The sequence below is a fragment of the Ahaetulla prasina genome, chromosome 1, assembly GCF_028640845.1.
Source record: "Ahaetulla prasina isolate Xishuangbanna chromosome 1, ASM2864084v1, whole genome shotgun sequence".
Classification (NCBI taxonomy): Eukaryota; Metazoa; Chordata; class Lepidosauria; order Squamata; family Colubridae; genus Ahaetulla; species Ahaetulla prasina.
In genome coordinates, this window is record NC_080539.1 from 63,040,546 (window position 1) to 63,058,805 (window position 18,260).

Sequence of the window (18,260 nt, forward strand, 5' to 3'; positions counted from 1 at the left end):
GAAGGGGTTCAAATTTCACTTGACTTCTTGATGGCAGATAGAGCATTGCAAAGTAATTGAAGTGAAGCCTTACTTGTTGCTTCGGAACAGGGGTCCCCAACCCGTGCCGTGGCCTACTACTGGGCCATGGCATATTCACAACCAGGTCACGGGCCAGTGCAGGAACACACATGCAACTTGACTCGCACAAGTGATGGACCAGCGCACACGCACATGTAGCCCCACTTGTAGTCGAGCTGTGCGTGCATGCACGCTGGCCTGCCACTTCCACGGCCAAATTCCTCCCCCCAGGCTGGCTACCATGCTGCAAAGGTTGGGGACCCCTGCTTTAGAAGATCTAGCCAATCTGGCTGCTAAGTAGCAACAGAAGCATTCCTAATTATTTTCTTACTTTGACGCTGGGTCGAGAGATTTCTCTGTGTGTTTGCATCTGTGTGAAAATGTATGCAGATAAAGGGTATCTGTTATTTTAAAGAACTTAATTTTGCTCCTCTGCAATGTCAAGCTGGTCCAAAATAAAGCAGAAGTCATCTATGATTTGATTGTGGATGAGAAAATTTACTTGATTTTTCTGAAAGACATTCAGGGAATATAGACCACCTAGTATGTGTCCACCTTTTCCTGCCAGAGTACTCTATAGGAAGTGGTGTGATTATGAGTTTATCAGGGTGCCTGTGAGAGACCGGGTTCATACTGAGCTTGTACAGCTGGAGATAGATTTGGGGTTTTTTGTTTGTCTACCAGCTCTACACTTGTGTAATAGAATGCCTCATTGAGCCGACAGTTCTCCTGGCCTGGAGACCTCTATGGTTATGATGTCCAAGGATGTTAATATCTACATTGAATTGGTTTGTTTGAGCCGTGGCAATGTGCATCTGTCCCAGTTGGGAACAGGACCAACATAAAATATTATCTTATCAATAACTTTTTTCTTAACAGAGAAGTATTTCATAAGTGGGGAAACCTCAGGTTTTCCTGTTGTTATGATTGAACCACTTCTGCAGGGAGATTAGTCTAATTAGGATGGCCTGTTATAAAAAGGTTTTGCATCAAATTGGATTCTATGAAAACTAAGAAGTGTTTGGGACTGAATTCACTGGAGATTTGTTGATGCCATGGCTGGAAGAGGAACTTCAGTAAGGCTGTTAACACAATTGTACCAAGTGCTCTCTCTCAACCACTTCAAAACTTGTCCTATGGTACTGGGACCATCTGATTTTTAATTTCTTGGTTCCAATAAAGGAGACTATTTGTAGCTCAGGGTTGAAAAGAGGGGTCCTTGGTGCTCTCTGAGCTTGGTTGTTTTCTTGCAGATATTTCATTACCCAAACTAGGTAACATCATCAGTGCACCAAGGACCCCTAATGTCTTGATTTTTTTAAAAAAATTGTAAACTGCTAAAAGACTATGGTATTTATTGTTATAACAATAAATAAATTTAAATAAATTTTAAAATAAGAGTTTAAAAAATTTATGATGTTTGAACATTGTATTCAGAGCAATTAAAAATAAAAACTTGGATATGTGGAAGAAAAATGCTTTTACTGGAATGTTGGAAACAGTATTAGATAATAGGCAATAATTTAGCATTTCAATTTTTTAAAAAAATAATCACCTGAAATGCCAACATTATACAACATTGTAACTGCCAAATATATTTGAAGAGGAAAATTTTAAACATGGAAAAAGTTCTAGCTCACATCTCTTATGAGAATGTTCAGGGGTTCCAGACCTCCTTTATTCACATTTCTCCCCAACTATTTGCCATAAAAACCCTCTGTATGCATAGACGCTCTTCAACAATTAAAGATCCTGATTTTCCAGAGTTCCCATTTATACGAACAGCCTCAGGCAATAGAGGTTATTTCTGTAAACACTCACCTTTCTAATAGCTTACAAAACATTGCTGGACCAGTGGTCCAAAAAGAATGATTAGATGATACTACAATAGTTTCCCCATTTTCTTCCTTCCAGTACAGCTACTTGCTTACTCCTGATATAAGAAACCTTCCCTTCTACCTCCAATTCACAAGTAGACATCTATTTTTTTTAAAAAAAAAATGTTTTATACTACTTTTCATTAAATAATGACAAAATAAAGCTCTGCTTTTGTAAATACAATACACTTTTAGTATTAGCAATTATTCAAAATAACACCCATCCCCAGACAATAATCTACAAATTATCTCTCAGTGTGTTCTTTAATGTAACATTTTAGAACCTACCCATTTCATCACATTATTCTGCTGAAATTTGGTCAAACTCTCTATTTGACACTATGATAATAAAATTTCATTAATGAAATTTTAAATTCTGTTATTAATGCGGTTCTTATGTTTTTAATTTTTAAAAAAATTGTTTTAAATGCACAGGGCCTTTTACAATAGCCATTTTTTATAAGGATCTATTCTTGTCAAATCATATACATGGAATTATCTAATGTGATAAACAATTTTATTAGAAACCTGTTTCCAGAACAATTTTAACTGTACAATAATTTGACAAAGCAAAATGCCAGAAGAGGGAAAAAAAGATGGAAATTGTTGAATTACAGCCAGGAAATTCACTGTGAAGATCTCAACAAAGGCAAAGATCTTGAGCTAAACTCTGTGAATGATTTTGTGGAGTTAGATATACATTTAGAGCATAAATAAACAATGTGAAGAGAAATCAATGTGGAGAAGCAACATCAACATGAACATTAAGCATCACTGTTGAATTATGAACTTTTTGGTTGAGGTAGTACTTTTAATATGCTATGGATTCAGAAGGGTAATAAAGGTAATGTAAAGAAAACAGGTGTAAGTCCCTCCCCCCATAACATGAAGTTTCACAAACAATAATAAGAGCACGTATATATTGCAATTTTATTTCTTCTGCTCAAACAAAACAGCGTTAGCATTTAAGAAATTTTAAAATGACACAATATGGTAAAAATAGCAAAGAATTAACTGAGAAACTCAAAAAGAAGTAAAATTAAATGCATGAAATTGTAACATTCATTAATGTTTCATCTTCAGTTTTGATTGACACTTGATGCTTGCAAACCTTTTAAACAATGAACTTTTTTCATGACAACTCTGAAGAGATTTCAGCACCAGCACTAAGATTTGTACATTCAGTTTGTATTCAATTGACTTATTAGCCATTTGTGTATGATAGGACAGGTTTATCACAGATCAGATCACAGTGTTGAGGAAAGCATTGCCTTCCTGGAATTAAAAGTGATCCCCTAAACCATATTCAGCTTAAGGCATCTACTTACAAAAGCACAGGAACCATCATTACATTTTCAAAGAAGAATTATTAAAAGACTCTAATAACCTGTAGCTAATTTTACTTACAGGATTATCTGGCAATGGCATAACTGTCACTATTACAGCCTGATTTAACAGTTTAACTAAACTGAGATTCCCGAAATGGTTCAGTTCAGGATCATGTTAACGATGCATGTTGAAAGACAAGGTCTCAGTTTCATGTTTTCTTTTTCCCTTTACACAGAACTCATTAATTTTAGACCAAGGCACAAAACGTTTAGTGCATTAACCAGTTTCATTCACAATCTAGTATCTTAATGTTCTTACCTTTGGACCACTTACATGTTTAAGATTCTTGCGAGCCCATCTTTGAATTTTCTTTACAAACAAAATCAAACATGATTTCTGACAGGAATCAGCTTTTTAGCTTATACTGCTTAAACATACATTTCTTTCGAAAGATGAAAATGCCTCCTCTTAATTTCAAGCAATTATTTGCTTTGAGATTTAAATGCCTTCAATTAAAGAATATGGAAAAAATAATTTAAAGCCATGGCCACTGATTACATGTTATAAGCCATATTTCTGTCTTATACAAAGAGGAAAACCAAGACTGTTTCTCTGAAAACAGCCAAAATCGGCTGTTCATTTGCTTTGGTGTTCAATACTCAGGGAGGATATGCTAGTTAAAGCTTTCTTGTGAACTAAACTGGATGTTAACTGAGTAAATTAAGAAAGCAAGTAATTAAATTCAAACATTATTCTGAAATCAGCATAGATCATAAAAATCAGTATTCCAATATTTCAACATGGAGAATTTAAGATGTAATCAGGAATACATATATTTTTTCCAAATCACAAAACAGATCACACACAAAAGTTTAAAAAATTGTAACACAAATGTATAAATGGGAAAGGAGATAAAACTGGATATGTGATTTTTCTTCCCTCTAAAACTAGATTGCTACATCAATTCTTAAGACTTTTTCCATTTTTTCTTTTTTCCACATGTCAATATTTAATTGTGAAATAAAATCCAATGCATGGTGACAAAAATAGGAGCAACCCAAAAAATACCAATTGAGTAATACTTTCCCCCCAATCCCGTTTCTTCTCACTTTACTGACAGTGATCATTTACAAATTCAGGTTAAAACAAACTTTGTTAAGGTCAGTGATGGAGAAGGGTAGAAAAATAACACATGAATTATTTATTTTCGGATCATACCAAAATTTAATTCAATGAACAAATGTAGGTAGCCAATGTGAAAATAATATGCTATTACTTTTCATTGCCTGTTTTAAAAATTTCTTCTAAGTATTATCCTGATGCTTAATGCTTAACTTTATATCAAGCTGAAAAAAGAAGCAAAAAGCAGGGTTTCAAGAACTGCTACTGAAACATTACTAAGTTTGAAATACAAATGAAATGATACAAAAAGTATTAAGTACCTGGTTCTATTTAACATGTTTACTGATAAATCACATTTTCCTTATTATTACACATGCATGCAATATAAGGAAAAATAGTGCAGCAATTAATACAAATTGTTTAAATAAAAAAGTTGCCCCAATTCCCAACCCAACACCTCCCCAAGTTTGCCTGGGCATTAACTAGGCCTTATTGTAAAAAGGCTATTTAATATTTGTGGCATGCAAGAATGGTTTAAATTAAAAGCCAACTCTGTGGTTATTTATGTTACAAAAATGTCTGCATGCATAAATCTTAAAAGCTCAAAAACCTATGGTAAGTCTATAACAATCTAACAATTTACATTTGATCATATTGATTTGTATTCAGGAGAAGTCTCAGATTTGGTAAAGCATATCATTTTAGGAAGGCATCTATATCTTTATAATCTGGGCAGCATTTGCATTTTTCTTTAAAAAACTTCATGAAGGCTAATCAGAGAGGCTTGCTTATCCTAAGAATCCAATATTCAATATACCATGATATTCTGGATCGCTCGTTCATCAATATTGGGTTTTACAGTTTCTATGCTGTGAATTGAAATCATGCTTTGTTTTTAATCAAGGAAATATCTAATGCGATAGGAAGACTACCTGAGATACAGTTGTATGTCCATCTCACTTGCTAAATTCTTTACTAAGAAAACCTCTCTGAAAAGCCTCCTTAAGTTTTTCTCCTTTTTAAAAACTTAATACACTGTAAATATGCAGCTTCAATATTGATATGAAACATTTCAATGCACCTGCCTAACAGGCTTATGATTTTCTGCATAAATCATTGCCACAATTTAAGACTATTTTCCATCTTGTTGAAAGTCAGAAAACAGCAGCAAAAGGAAATAGTGTATCACCATATTGTTGTCTGAAAGTTCAGAATCTTGTTTTCTCCTTCTTTCAAGAATATTTTTCCATTATCTTCCAGCAGCTCACAAAATGTAGCTGATTTTGTGCAAGACCAGTGGTCCAAACATCTTAGTCCTAATCTTTCTACACTGTATTCGACTTGTTCAGTTCTTGTCGAATTGCTGATTTGAGCAATGGGAAGGAAAAAAGAACAGTCTGTTAACTGATGAAGAAAAATGTGAACTGATACTTTGGAAAAATATATATAATTTTATATAATATATATAAAATATTAAAGCTCAGATAGCACCCCAATATTACTGTATTATAGTGTTGGATTCACAACATTTATGTTTGATTTATCAAGTAAATAGAAAATGAAGTGGGAAGATTGTAGAACACTGTATTTGGACAAATAGCACTGTTTGTTTTAGGGATTATGTTCAAACTGAAATTTGATGAAAACTGAGACACAAAAACATAAAAACAATTATTCAAGATACATAGTAAAGTGAACTGAGTAGAAGAGGAATGAAAATATGAAAGGTAAATTTGAAAACATATTTAGGCTTATGTTGCCTAAGAATAATTATGACTATATATGGGAGGAAATTTTTAGGGAATCTATTTATTTGCTACTACTATTCATAGGTATCAGTGATAGAAATCCAACTGATTCCTGTTGTTGCTTCTGCTGGCCTCAGTGTAGCTACAACATAGTAAAATATAAAATGATCAATTAAAAGGATCATTTGAGGAGAAATGATGTCTGTAAAATCCAAGTGATTTAAGTGATGAAAATGTACATAATATACATTTCTGGGTAATCTACACACATTTCATATCAATTACAGTACAAATGTACTGTATTTGCCAAAAATGGCATTTTTCGATTATTTCAGAATGAAGTCCAAACTTAATATTCTATCAGAAGCAAAAATTGAGGTGTTTTATCTATAATTGTACTTAAAATTGTTTATATTTAACATGAGTCACTTCGTGTGAGATAAATGGTCCTATAAATTTGACAGTAATAGATGACTACTGTATATTAATGAGTTTTCATTATATTTTGTTCCTGTTGCAAGCTACACCTTGGGAAGAGATGGTTTCAAAAATCAGCTAAGAAATGAAGTCATTAAATTAAATAAAATGACTGATATGAAGCTTGATGAGTTCCTTCCGGAACTGAAAAATCATAACCTAACCCACTCAATAAAAACTAAAATTAGGATAGTGAAAGACTTGGAAAGAAAAATGAGACAAATGGAATTTTCACACTTCTTTTGCATTCCTAAAATTTCATAGGTAAAGGTAAAGGTTCCCCTCGCACATACGTGCTAGTTGTTGCCGACTCTAGGGGGTGGTGCTCATCTTCGTTTCAAAGCCAAAGAACCAGTGCTGTCCGAAGATGTCTCTGTGGTCATGTGCCCGGCATGACTCAACGCCAAAGGCGCACGGAACACTGTTACCTTCCCACCAAAGGTGGTCCCTATTTTTTCTACTTGCATTTTTACATGCTTTCGAAACTGCTAGGTTGGCAGAAGCTGGGACAAGTAACGGGAGCTCACCCCGTTACACAGCAGCACTAGGGATTTGAACCGCTGAGCTGCCAACCTTTTGATTGACAAGCTCAACGTCCTAGTCCCTGAGCCACCATGTCCCTTAAAATTTCATTTAATTAATGAAATTTAAAATTTCATAGGAACTCCCTAAATAATCACAAATTTATATACTTACCATCAATTAATTCTTCTTTTAGTTTTGTTAATTCCTTCCTCATTTCCTCTAAAATATCCTGTGATAATAGAACAAGATTAAGTTTATTTTTTCTAAAGATATTCCAAACTGCCAAAAATAGTGTCTGTTCTCTGATGTAAATTAATTAAATGAATTGAAACTAAAAATTTCAAGAGTCTAGGTGAAAAATTTCCCTTACTTTTACAAAGAATGTATATGCCTACAAATATGTATGTTCACATGTCCAAATTGAACAAATGTTGATATCTAGTTAAAACATTTTAAAAGTCTTTGATGTTCGGCGCACTGTTTCTATAGATCTTATGATAAAATATTTTAGGAGTACATAATTCAAATTCTTGTGCATTCACTGATAATTGTAACATTTTCATTTTTTATTACAAGCACTGCTGATTCAATACAGAAATAAAATAATTAAAAAGTGGACAATAAGCCATATTAAGCTAAGAAATTTTATTCTAGCAGAAAATAACTACCTGTTTCAATCTGTCATAGTCTAGTCCTTCAGATTGTACTCCATTAGTATTTGGTTGCCCAGAAGATGCAGATTTTGGTCTAAAAACAAAAACAGTATTCAACTTATCTGCACTCAACAAATTATAACATTTCCACACTGCTTATCATGACTGCAATTTTTCCAAAGCAATTGAAGTTTCTTAATGCATATTGGAAATTGAACATGCTAACCAGGGATTATAGGGATTGAGGTACAAAAATAACTGGAGGACTAAAGGTTAACTTTCCCAGTTTCAATTAAAATAAGCTATGTAAAATTGGTTATGTCATAAAAATAGAAATAAAAATGTCTGAAAGAATATCTACATTTGACACAATCTTCAAGAAGGGCTTCCTTCCAAAATTTCCAATGTTTCATAGCTGGTTTCCAAGAAAATCAAGATCATTTTTTTCTTTCCATACCTTAGCACATCACAAGGGATATTTTCTATGATTTACAAAAAAATGTAAAAGAGAAAACAGCAAAGATTCCTTTTCTTGTCTTTATGGTTCTAAATATACAAGCTACTAATCAAATCTATCTTAAAACGCTTCTATTCTAGTTATTTGTGGGTAATATAAATGGCTTTTAAAATAAATAATAAATACCTTGAGATAATAGGTGATTTGCTTCCATTCATTGTATTTGTTCTTTCCCAAGGCTTTCTTGTTAATTCTGCAGGAAATAAAATGTCTACATTTTAGGCTTATATGCACTGGATAACTCAGAAAGAATTATCATGCTTAAAGAGAATAGTGTTTTGTACTACTTTGAATAAACCACTGCTTGGCATAACTAAAATGTAGGCCAAACCAAAAAACTATGTTTGTTCCAAGCTTGAACAAAGCAAAATCCAGATGAACAAGAAAGGCAAGACTTGTATGTATCTTCCCATTTCCTCTATCAACTGCCCCCATTATGGCATATCCTAACAGCAATAGCAATAGCACAGACTGATATACTGCTTCGTAGTGCTTTTAAAGCCCTCTCTAAGCAATTTACAGAGTCAACTACAGTATTGCCCCCAACAGTCTGGGTCCTAATAGTCTACTGGCCCCCATTTGCTCAGTAACTAATCTTTTTACCGTCTCAACTGCTTCAACACAATCCAGTGTCCCCTATTCATCTTGTACTCTATCCATCTGCCTTCCACACCATCTCACTGCAATGACTCTAGGCAGCTACGAACAGGTAAGAATACCATAAAAAATAAAAGCAAAAATATATAAAACTGATAATGACTACCAAGATAGTAAATTAAAAGCAACCATGAGCTCCCAACCATCTCCTAGTCCCTATGTCTAGACACTCTTTACAGCTTTTTGAAAAACCTTAAGGCTATGGCAAATCTAAACTTTGAGGGAAGGGTGTCCCCATAGGGCAAGCACAGGGTCAGAAAACTCCTGCTTTCTGAATTTGCAGGATGGTATTTTCCAATGAAGGAATTTGCAAGTGTGTTTCTAATGAGATGGGTAGAAACAATTAGGAAGAGGCAGCTTTGCAAATAACCTTCCCCCATCTATTCCACAGGAAGGTTTATATAGCTTGAATTACACTTGAAAGCATTCTGAGAGCCAGGGGACTGTCCCTTGTTTTTTCCCCATTCTCTTCCAACCATTTCTCTTCAAATAAAACCAACCTCCTTTATTCCACTCCTCTTCCTTTTAACCCTTTTCTGTTCCCCACATACATTTTGCTCAGGTCAAAAGCCTTGTTTTGTGCATAGATTCAATCAGGTTTGTTTATTTATTAAATGGTCCATGCAGGTTTCATGGCTTGGGGCCAGCCTATTTGAAGGACCACTTCTCCCCCATGACATACAACTAGTCCACCAGATGGGAAGGCAGGATATGTTGCTCGTACCATCTATTAGTGATGTATATCTGATGGGGCCATGGAATAGGGTCTTCTTGCTGGTTGCCCTTTCTCTATGGAATATCAGTCCCCCTGTGATATGATTGGCCCCCAACTTGTTCCTTTTCTGAAAGGCCCTGATGACATGGTTTTGTCCTTGAGCCTGGGGACCAAGAATGGAGACTGAGTTGATCAAGTGTTGATTTGATTTTGTTGCTGCTGCCATTGATGGTGAGGAAGGGGTATGGGACTTTTATGTTGTGCATTTTTAATATTGTAATCCATCTGTAGTCACCTAGTGTGAGTTGGGTGACCATATAGATCTGTCTAATAATAAAATAAATAAATTTTGGGATTGGGCCACCAAACCCAGTTGTTCTGTAGATTAAATGATTCATGCACTGAATATTTGATAAATACAGAAACATTTTAATAAACACTTTAAATATGTAAATGCATTGAATTACAAGGAATACAGAAGATACTGCTTTCTTAAACCAAAAGGAGCTCTGAATATAGAGTTACGTATTTTTTCTTAGATGAACCATATTAAAAATAAGCAAAAAACTCTCCCCAACCTCATAATTATTATTCTGCAATTTATGTCACATATTTCAATACTGTAAAAGAGTATTGTACCTATGAGTCACCTATGCAAACTCATGTTACACAATTTATACAGCTTACCAGGTGTGCTTGTTGAAGGAGGCTTGGGAGCTAAAGGCTCTGGTTCTTCCTGTTCAATGGGACAAAAATATAGTATTTTACAAATCTGCTTAAATTTGTGACTCAAGGAAAAAGACTCATAATTTCAGAACCAACACAAAAATCATAATTCTAACGTCTCAAGCTCTATTAAATTTGAAATATTGAAGCCATATTTTTCAATTACACAGATTAATTTCTATGATTATAACAATTTCATTGCCGAATGTCATAATTTGCCAGTGTATTTTCAACTTACACTTTTTTCTTCTTTTGTTTCTGTTTCTGATGACCCCTTCTCAGCAATTCTTCTCCTTCAAGTAAGGATGAAAGAGTATTTGGTTATTATCTGCCAATATCTGACTCTCTTATTTGTCTGTTCTAACATAAATACTGATAAGAAAAGTGATAAAAGAACAAGTCTTGGTGATATCACCAGGCGGTGTGATACCACTTTTAGTTCTGTGAAAATTTATCTGGGTTTCAGTTTTGTGTAGGAGTTAAAAGCACTAGGAGCAGTGTGTTCTAATCCTGCATTATGCAAACCAGCTGGATTACTTTGGGCTAGTCATCTCAGCCCTAGGAAGAACACAATGACAACTACTTCCCAAAAAATCTTCCCAAAAATATTACACTAACTTCTCCAAATAGTCATCAAGAATCACAAGTTCATTCAAAGGTGCATTTATTTTATTTATTTATTTTATTAGATTTTTATACCGCCCTTCTCCCGAAGGACTCAGGGCGGTGTACAGCCAGATAATAAAAAACCCACAATATACACATTAAAACAAAACTAAAACCGAGCATATTACAAAAATGGCTGAAATTTAAAACAATTTAAAACCCTAAAATTCATAAATACCCAATTAAAATTTAATAAATTTATTAAATCCATTGCAAAAACACTATTCTTACCTTCTTGCAAGTAGAGCACTCATTTCTTCCATTAATCCACTTCCTCCAAGTGGCAGTGGCCCATTTCCACGACTAGTATCTGTTTTGGGTGAAGCAGAATTTGTTCCTCCACTCGGAACAGGAGAATCTTCATTCTATAAGTGATATGCAGAAAAGCAGTGATGACGGTACCATTATTATTAAGAATATATAATCGACACATCACATTTCAAAATAGCCCAGAAACATTTTTTAAAAAATAATTAATCTGGATTTGGCTAGGAAAAAAACCACAGCTGCCATTCTATTGTATCTGAACATTGCATACTACATTACATATGTGGAGGGTTTTATAGACACTTCTTGCCATTATTGTGAAAATCTGAAACTAAGATTTTAAAACTGAATTTAAATACTTGAATTTGAATTTTACTTACCCGTGATACTTTTCTGAGTTTGGCTCCAGCAAGAGCAGCAGCCAGTCCTGTTAAAGGTCGATAATCTTCATACATCATTCCCATGGAAAAGCCAGTAGCAGGCAGAGGAGGTGCAGGAGGTGGAAGAGGCACCTGAGTAGGAAGGGGAGGAGGTGGTGGTGGAGGTGGCCCTAAAGATGGAAGAGGCGGAGGAGGTGGTGGTCCAGGGGGAGGTGGGACTGCTGATGGGGACTGAATAGGACCAGATGGAAGTGGGGGAGGAGGAGGGGGTGCAGGTGGTCCTTGTGTAACACCTGGTGAAAAATACATACATACATACAGAAACCAAATATACGAATTGAGATACCAAGTAGCATTCAAAAGAACTAATTCTCTATTACTTCAAATGAAAAAAAACCTTTATATATCCTAATGTGGCTTTCATTAGGAAACTAGTTGTCATTTCAAAAAATGACATTGACAGTCTCAATCCTATTGGCTAGCAGACAAGGACAACCCATTCCTGGATGCTGCCTCCACTACAATGGAGAAACATCCAGCCATATTAATTCATATGCTTCAACTAACATAAAGAATTTAGTTTGGAAAAACAGCATTCAAAATTTCTTAAATAAAATAATGATGAAAATAATATTTATGTCAAGTGTAGCAATGGCAAACCTTTATTTTTAAACTGAATTGCAGTACTATCATAATATAATTTGTGCCTTCTTTGTATACCTAAAAAAGTGTATTCTTCATTCCTCCAATTCTATCACTTAAGCTTGTTTTAAATACAAAATACCAGAAACTAATATTTCCATTTCCATTCATATTTCATGCTTTTGGTTTTTCCCCAGAAGTATTAATAAAACATATTAATAAAACATATATTAGTGTGTTAGAAGATTTCAATCTGTTGATGAAATGATTATTTTTCCCAACAGCATCAATGAAAACAAAAATATTCTATAATTGGGATATAGTTTTGCCTGGAAATATACATTATCACACGGGTGTCAAACTCGATCATGTCACGTGACGTATCGTGACGTTTTTTGGCTTTGCGGAGCCAGTGAGCATGGGCTCCATGTAATGCATCTGGCCTGTGGCCGCCAGTTTGACAACCCTGCATTATCACAACTCTGTAAAAGTTCACCTAATCTTGAATTATCGCTTATTTGGAAAAAGAGATTCCTTATGTTTATCTCAAAAAATAATCCCACATAGTGATATTTACCCGATAGGAATATGACCTTGTATTTCAGGTATTTCTCCAAAAAAATAATTAAATGGCAGAAAAATTAACCACCTGCAAACATTTTGGACACTTCACCATTTCCTTACTTTATTAATTAGAGTTGCCAACCTCAAAGGCAAGATTTATTTTCACCAACAAATATGTATATGTGACATTTGTGTACATACATACGGGTGTCTGTGTGTGAGTGTGTATCTGTACTTCCTCTCCAAAATAAAAAAAGATCCATATTGATTATTAATTAAATTTATCTGTAAAAAAAAAAAGGCTCCCCATTTGTAAAAATAAACTGATTCTCCATCCACACAATTCCACAAACACTCACATAAATGAAAAGAATTTATCGGAAGAAAGCCATGTTTTATAAGACTGTGTATGTTCACTCTGTGGTAAAACCCATAAAGTTTAATAGTGCTGTTTTTTCTGAGTTTTTTTTCGGAATCAGGATATGAACTCATGGCAGGCAGATTTTCCATTACAGGCACTCTATACAGTGACTAGGGTCTCCATACCTGTTCCTTCTTGAAGAGTTTCCTCTACCTCGATTACAATATTTACTGTAAATGTAAAATAACACTCTCATTTCAATCCCATTTGGAGAAAAAAAAAACCCTCATCTTCCTTTCGGGTAAATATGATAGAAGAACAATTAGTTTGTCACAAAACTGATTTATAAAAACACATCAGTTAGATTCCTAAGAATTTTCAGCTAAATAGATTAAATAAGAGGAGCTTAAAGTTATCTATATATACAAATGGCATGAATCTGCTGTCCATCTGTCTGTCTATCTTATCTCCATTTCTAATCCACCCTATTCCCTATTGATAATGGAGTATCAATGGAAAGATTCACAAAAGTAAATCTAAATATTTTAAGAAATAATATTAAAATACCAAAATATCAATTCACTGTCAGAATTTTTCATTTACTCAAGTCTTACATTTACTTTCAATAAGTCCCTTTCCCACAAATAACACTTTAGAAATTATTTGAAAAAATAAGCAAACCATTCTTCCAAAGCGTTTTTCCAAAGTAAGACACTGATAAATTTAACATTTTGTGCTAAACTTTGGTTGGATATATGAAGATTAGGAGAGCTTTAAAAGTGTTAGTTCTTCAGGATATATCAAGTTTGGGATGCAAATTAGTTCGAGTGCGTTTTTTTTATTAGTTAATTAGTATCAACATCAGAAACCTTACCCTGCTGAGACGTAGGTTCAGCCGGCTGAGCGGCTGTCTGCAAGACTGGCTCAGAAGCAGAGGAGTCTCCCAGCACAGAGTTTAGAGAGTTCTCAACAAAGGCAGGGGGAGCTGCAGAGGGAGAAGGGAGAACACTAGGCTTGGATGAGGGAGCTGAGGCATTAGGGGAGGTTGGAGAAGAAGCTTGAAGTCCAGAGACTGAGAGAGGTTGAAAGGAAGATGGTGGTAGTGGTGGTGCTGGACCTGAGGTAGGTGGTGAAGAAACTGAATAATTTGCCAATTCCGGAAGACCATTAGGTGCAGTGGGGGACATCTGAGATAACTGAACAGTAACAGGAATTGGGAGAACAGGCTTAGGGCCGGTGGCTTTTCCTGGAGGACTGCTAATCATTACAGGAGGTGAAGGAGGAAGGGGTGCAAAACTAGAAGCTGACCAAGTAGTTGACTTGGTAGTTGGAGGCAAAGAAGGAGGGGGGTTTACAGGTGAAGGTGGTTGAGAATTTTTATTTACTGGACGAGGAACTGTAGCATAATGGGGAAGAACAGGGTGGAAGGCAGAGCCCAAAGATGTAGCAAAACGTGATGCAGAGTGCCTTAGTGGTGGTGTAGGTGGGGAGGAAACTGACTGTGCAGAAGTCACTATAGCATAGTCCGGAGTAGAGTCTGACATTGCTTTAGCATATGAAGGAGGTGGTGCTGAAGGAGGCTGGCAACTGGCATATTCAGGAAGTGAAGGATTATACAGGGAGTTGTCAAAAGATGGAACTGGACAGAAGATAGCATCAGCAAAGGCAGGATAAAAGAGGAGAGAAAGAGAGAGAGAGAAAAAGGGAGCTAATGAAGCAACAAAACCAGCATTCAAACGATATTTACAATGCAGACTATAGTTAGTACCAGAGGATTAGGCATAAGTAAATTACTGTTAGGAGAGTTTATACAGTATCCATTTTTAAATTCATTTTTGCCATTCATATTTGCATCAATATCTAAAATTACAACTTTGCTCTATAAAAGAAGCTTCCCTACAAAATATGCTTTCAAACTGTAATCATAAAAATTAACTGGTTGGAATTAATTGTAGTGATTTCCTTTATTTATTTATTTACATAGCTGCCTTTTTCAGCACATGGCTTGGGATGATGCACATCAATAATAATGAATCAATAAAAACCATATAATAAAATGAAATATTAAAAACATAAAAAGCAACATACAAACACATAAATGCAAGAAAAAAAGTGATCCTATAGAAAATACCAGTCCTGGACACTAAGTTGGGTGGAGTGACCATAGAGGCAATGCAATGGTGAGAAGTGTGAAGCCTGATTGTAAATTGTACTCATTCAGTACCATTCCAACTTTGAAGGGTTGCTGAATGAGTGGTCAGTAAACAATGGCACATTTCCTGGATCCAGCCATATGAGTTTGCCTAAGCATAAAGTGTAATGATATTCCCCAAGAGGGGAAAGTTGGAGACAGGCCAGAAATTACCCAGCACGGTCAGATTTCAAGACTAGCTTCTTGAGGAGAGGGTAATCTACTACTTTTTTAAACGTAGGGTAGGACCTCTCCTTCTATCTCAAAAAAGTATTCACCACCACTTGGACACAATCACATTCTACCTCCCAGGAGTCTTAACTAACCAGGAATAGCATGGATTTAAAATACAAGTGAATATACACACACAGCTCCAAATACCCCATCCATTTTTTTCAAGCCTAACAGGATTAAATTCTTCTCAATTAACTATGTCAAATCATGTCTCAGCCAACTGCATAGAACCTGCATAATCAGAATCCAAATCCATGCAGTACTAAGCAATTTTATTTGAAAAATTCCATGAGAAATCCTGCCTGGCTGTTAACCCTCCCAGGTAAACCTAACAGAAAAAAACAATTAGATGAACTAATTATACTTGATTGTAAGACTACATTAACACAATCTTTTAAATCTGTTGCCACTTTTAAACTACCTGACCAATAAGAGTGGGCCCTTCCTAAATTTCTCTCTCTGACCATTAAACCAGTGCTCCTGCCTCTCTTGTCTGATTGTCTCTTCACCTCATTCCCCAAGGTCATCCACACATTCCATTACACTGGTACACTGGTCATCAGCACAGAATTGAGTCACTTTAAATAGGGCTGTTGGATGGCAACCTGTGGTTGTAAATTAAGATAAGAGTAGCAAAATATCTCCGTTTTGCTGCTCACTGTTTTGTACCACAGTGTATTACTTAACAAAGGCTCTTACCCAGTGATGGGATTCAGCCAGTTCGTACCACTTCGGGAGAACCGGTTGTTAACTTTCTGAGCAGTTTGGCAAACTGGTTGTTGGAAGAAATCATTAGGGCAGAGAACCGGTTGTTAAATTACATGAATCCCACCACTGCTCTTACCTATGTATGTTCAGAATAATTATTTTTTCTTCTAGCATTGTAGTTGAAATCTACTCTTTCATTTTATTTCATGGAATGCTTCTGAAAATCAGCTGGCTAAAGCACACCCATTCTAAGTAGAGACTAAGGCCGTAGTTAAATAATATATCAGATCCTCAGGAATATTGCCTTGTGTATAAATCCCACCTCCTTATGGGGAAAGTAGATAACAAAAAATCCAAAGCAACCAAAGAGTCATTTGTTCATAACAAGAGATAAACAGAACACTTCCTAACTTCAGATCATGTCGCCATTGACTTGACATTAAAACAGATCCAGAATATATCAGTCATTGATGAACTGAACAATATATGGTTGCTATGGTGGTCATGAAGTCTTGAGCCACTCTGGTGCCAAAGGATGGCAGAATAAAGTTCCCCAGAACCGTAGGCCTGCCACCTTCTACCACCAGCCAAACAACTGAATTGAGCAGTTCAGACAAGTATAATGCAGAAATTACATCGATTTCCTAACCTCACAAATAAGATCTTTAGATAACTGTAAATAGTTATATAGGGGTCAGTGCCTCTGAAAGCAATACAATTCTCCTGGACAGCAGCCATTCTTTCATCCTTGCCTTAACTGAAGCTGATGCTTGCATCCTCGGGAGACATGTTTATAAACCAGGATGACTTCTTTCTATGATCCTCAAGTTTCTGTAATTCAAATCAAATTGGCCCTCTCCTTCAAAATAAGATATTGAATGAGAGCCTTATTATTAGTTAACCTGATTTTAAGCAGCAGTAGACTGAGACCAGGACCAAGAAGCTAATGATCAGGTCATGGGGTTCATAACATGGAGCTAGAAGACAAAAATGGTACATGACACTAAGGGTGCTTTCTCCATGAACAGCCCACTGCCAGTCTCCTACCATATTTCAACAATCATCCTAGGTCAGACCTTAATAGTTTTGGGGGTTAGTTCTGAGGGTTAGTGTTCTTAATGGTTTTTACAGAGGAGGAGGGTATAATTTCACTATAAGAATGATATAATCTTGTCTACCAGGGCTTTGATTTAGTTTAAAAATGGAGGAACATTTTTAACATACAGGAACAGCTGCACCTTTTTGCAGCTACAACTATTTTCAAAACTTTCAGCACAATTGCAGCAAAAACCCACAACGGGAGTAGCCATACGAACCTGGAAAATATTATTCTGTTTACATTTATCTCAGAAAGATTATGGGTTTATGTCCCAAAACAACTCTTCTGAATCAAAGTAATGCAACTATAGTGCAACAGTGCTAGAATATTTGTGAGCCTTTTTGAATTTTCCATATTTCTGCATAAATTTGAGCTAAACATGGCCATTTCTCTATATTTTAACTGTGGAGAAACGGTCATGTTTGATTCACATTTAGCTCACATTTTGAGATAAAGAGAATTCAATTGAACAAATGAGTCAAAAACATTATACCTGTTCACAGATTTATTAAGGAAAATGGCCCAAAGCTATACATTTGTATGTGGTAAAAATATGTGAACCTCTAGATTATCAGTTCATTTGAAGGAGAAATTAGAGTCAGATTATTCATTCAATTGGATAATAATCAGACTGAACAATGGTATGTATGGCAGGATAACAAGGAGAAAGCCACTCACTATTCCAGAGTTGAAAAGTAAATCTTGTTACTACCGGTTCTGTGGGCATGGCTTGATGGGAGGG

General features: G+C 35.4%; 1 protein-coding gene across 5 annotated transcripts in view; it reads right to left on the reverse strand.

Moving 5' to 3' along the window:
- Nucleotides 1-2,843: 2,843 nt before the first annotated feature.
- The window catches only part of ENAH (ENAH actin regulator), a 90,371-nt gene continuing 74,954 nt past the window's right edge, over nt 2,844-18,260 (reverse strand). For 3 of the 5 annotated variants that reach the window (XM_058165514.1, XM_058165515.1, XM_058165513.1), the window contains 9 exons: nt 14,161-14,925; nt 11,720-12,012; nt 11,304-11,437; nt 10,645-10,699; nt 10,368-10,416; nt 8,435-8,501; nt 7,807-7,885; nt 7,310-7,367; nt 2,844-5,751 (listed from right to left, as the gene is read on the reverse strand). In XM_058165514.1, the coding sequence (XP_058021497.1) occupies nt 5,714-5,751; nt 7,310-7,367; nt 7,807-7,885; nt 8,435-8,501; nt 10,368-10,416; nt 10,645-10,699; nt 11,304-11,437; nt 11,720-12,012; nt 14,161-14,925 (1,538 nt within the window). In that variant the 3' untranslated portion in view covers nt 2,844-5,713. The remainder of the gene's footprint in view (nt 5,752-7,309; nt 7,368-7,806; nt 7,886-8,434; nt 8,502-10,367; nt 10,417-10,644; nt 10,700-11,303; nt 11,438-11,719; nt 12,013-14,160; nt 14,926-18,260) is intronic. The other 2 variants (XM_058165516.1, XM_058165517.1) reach the window with 2 other exon arrangements.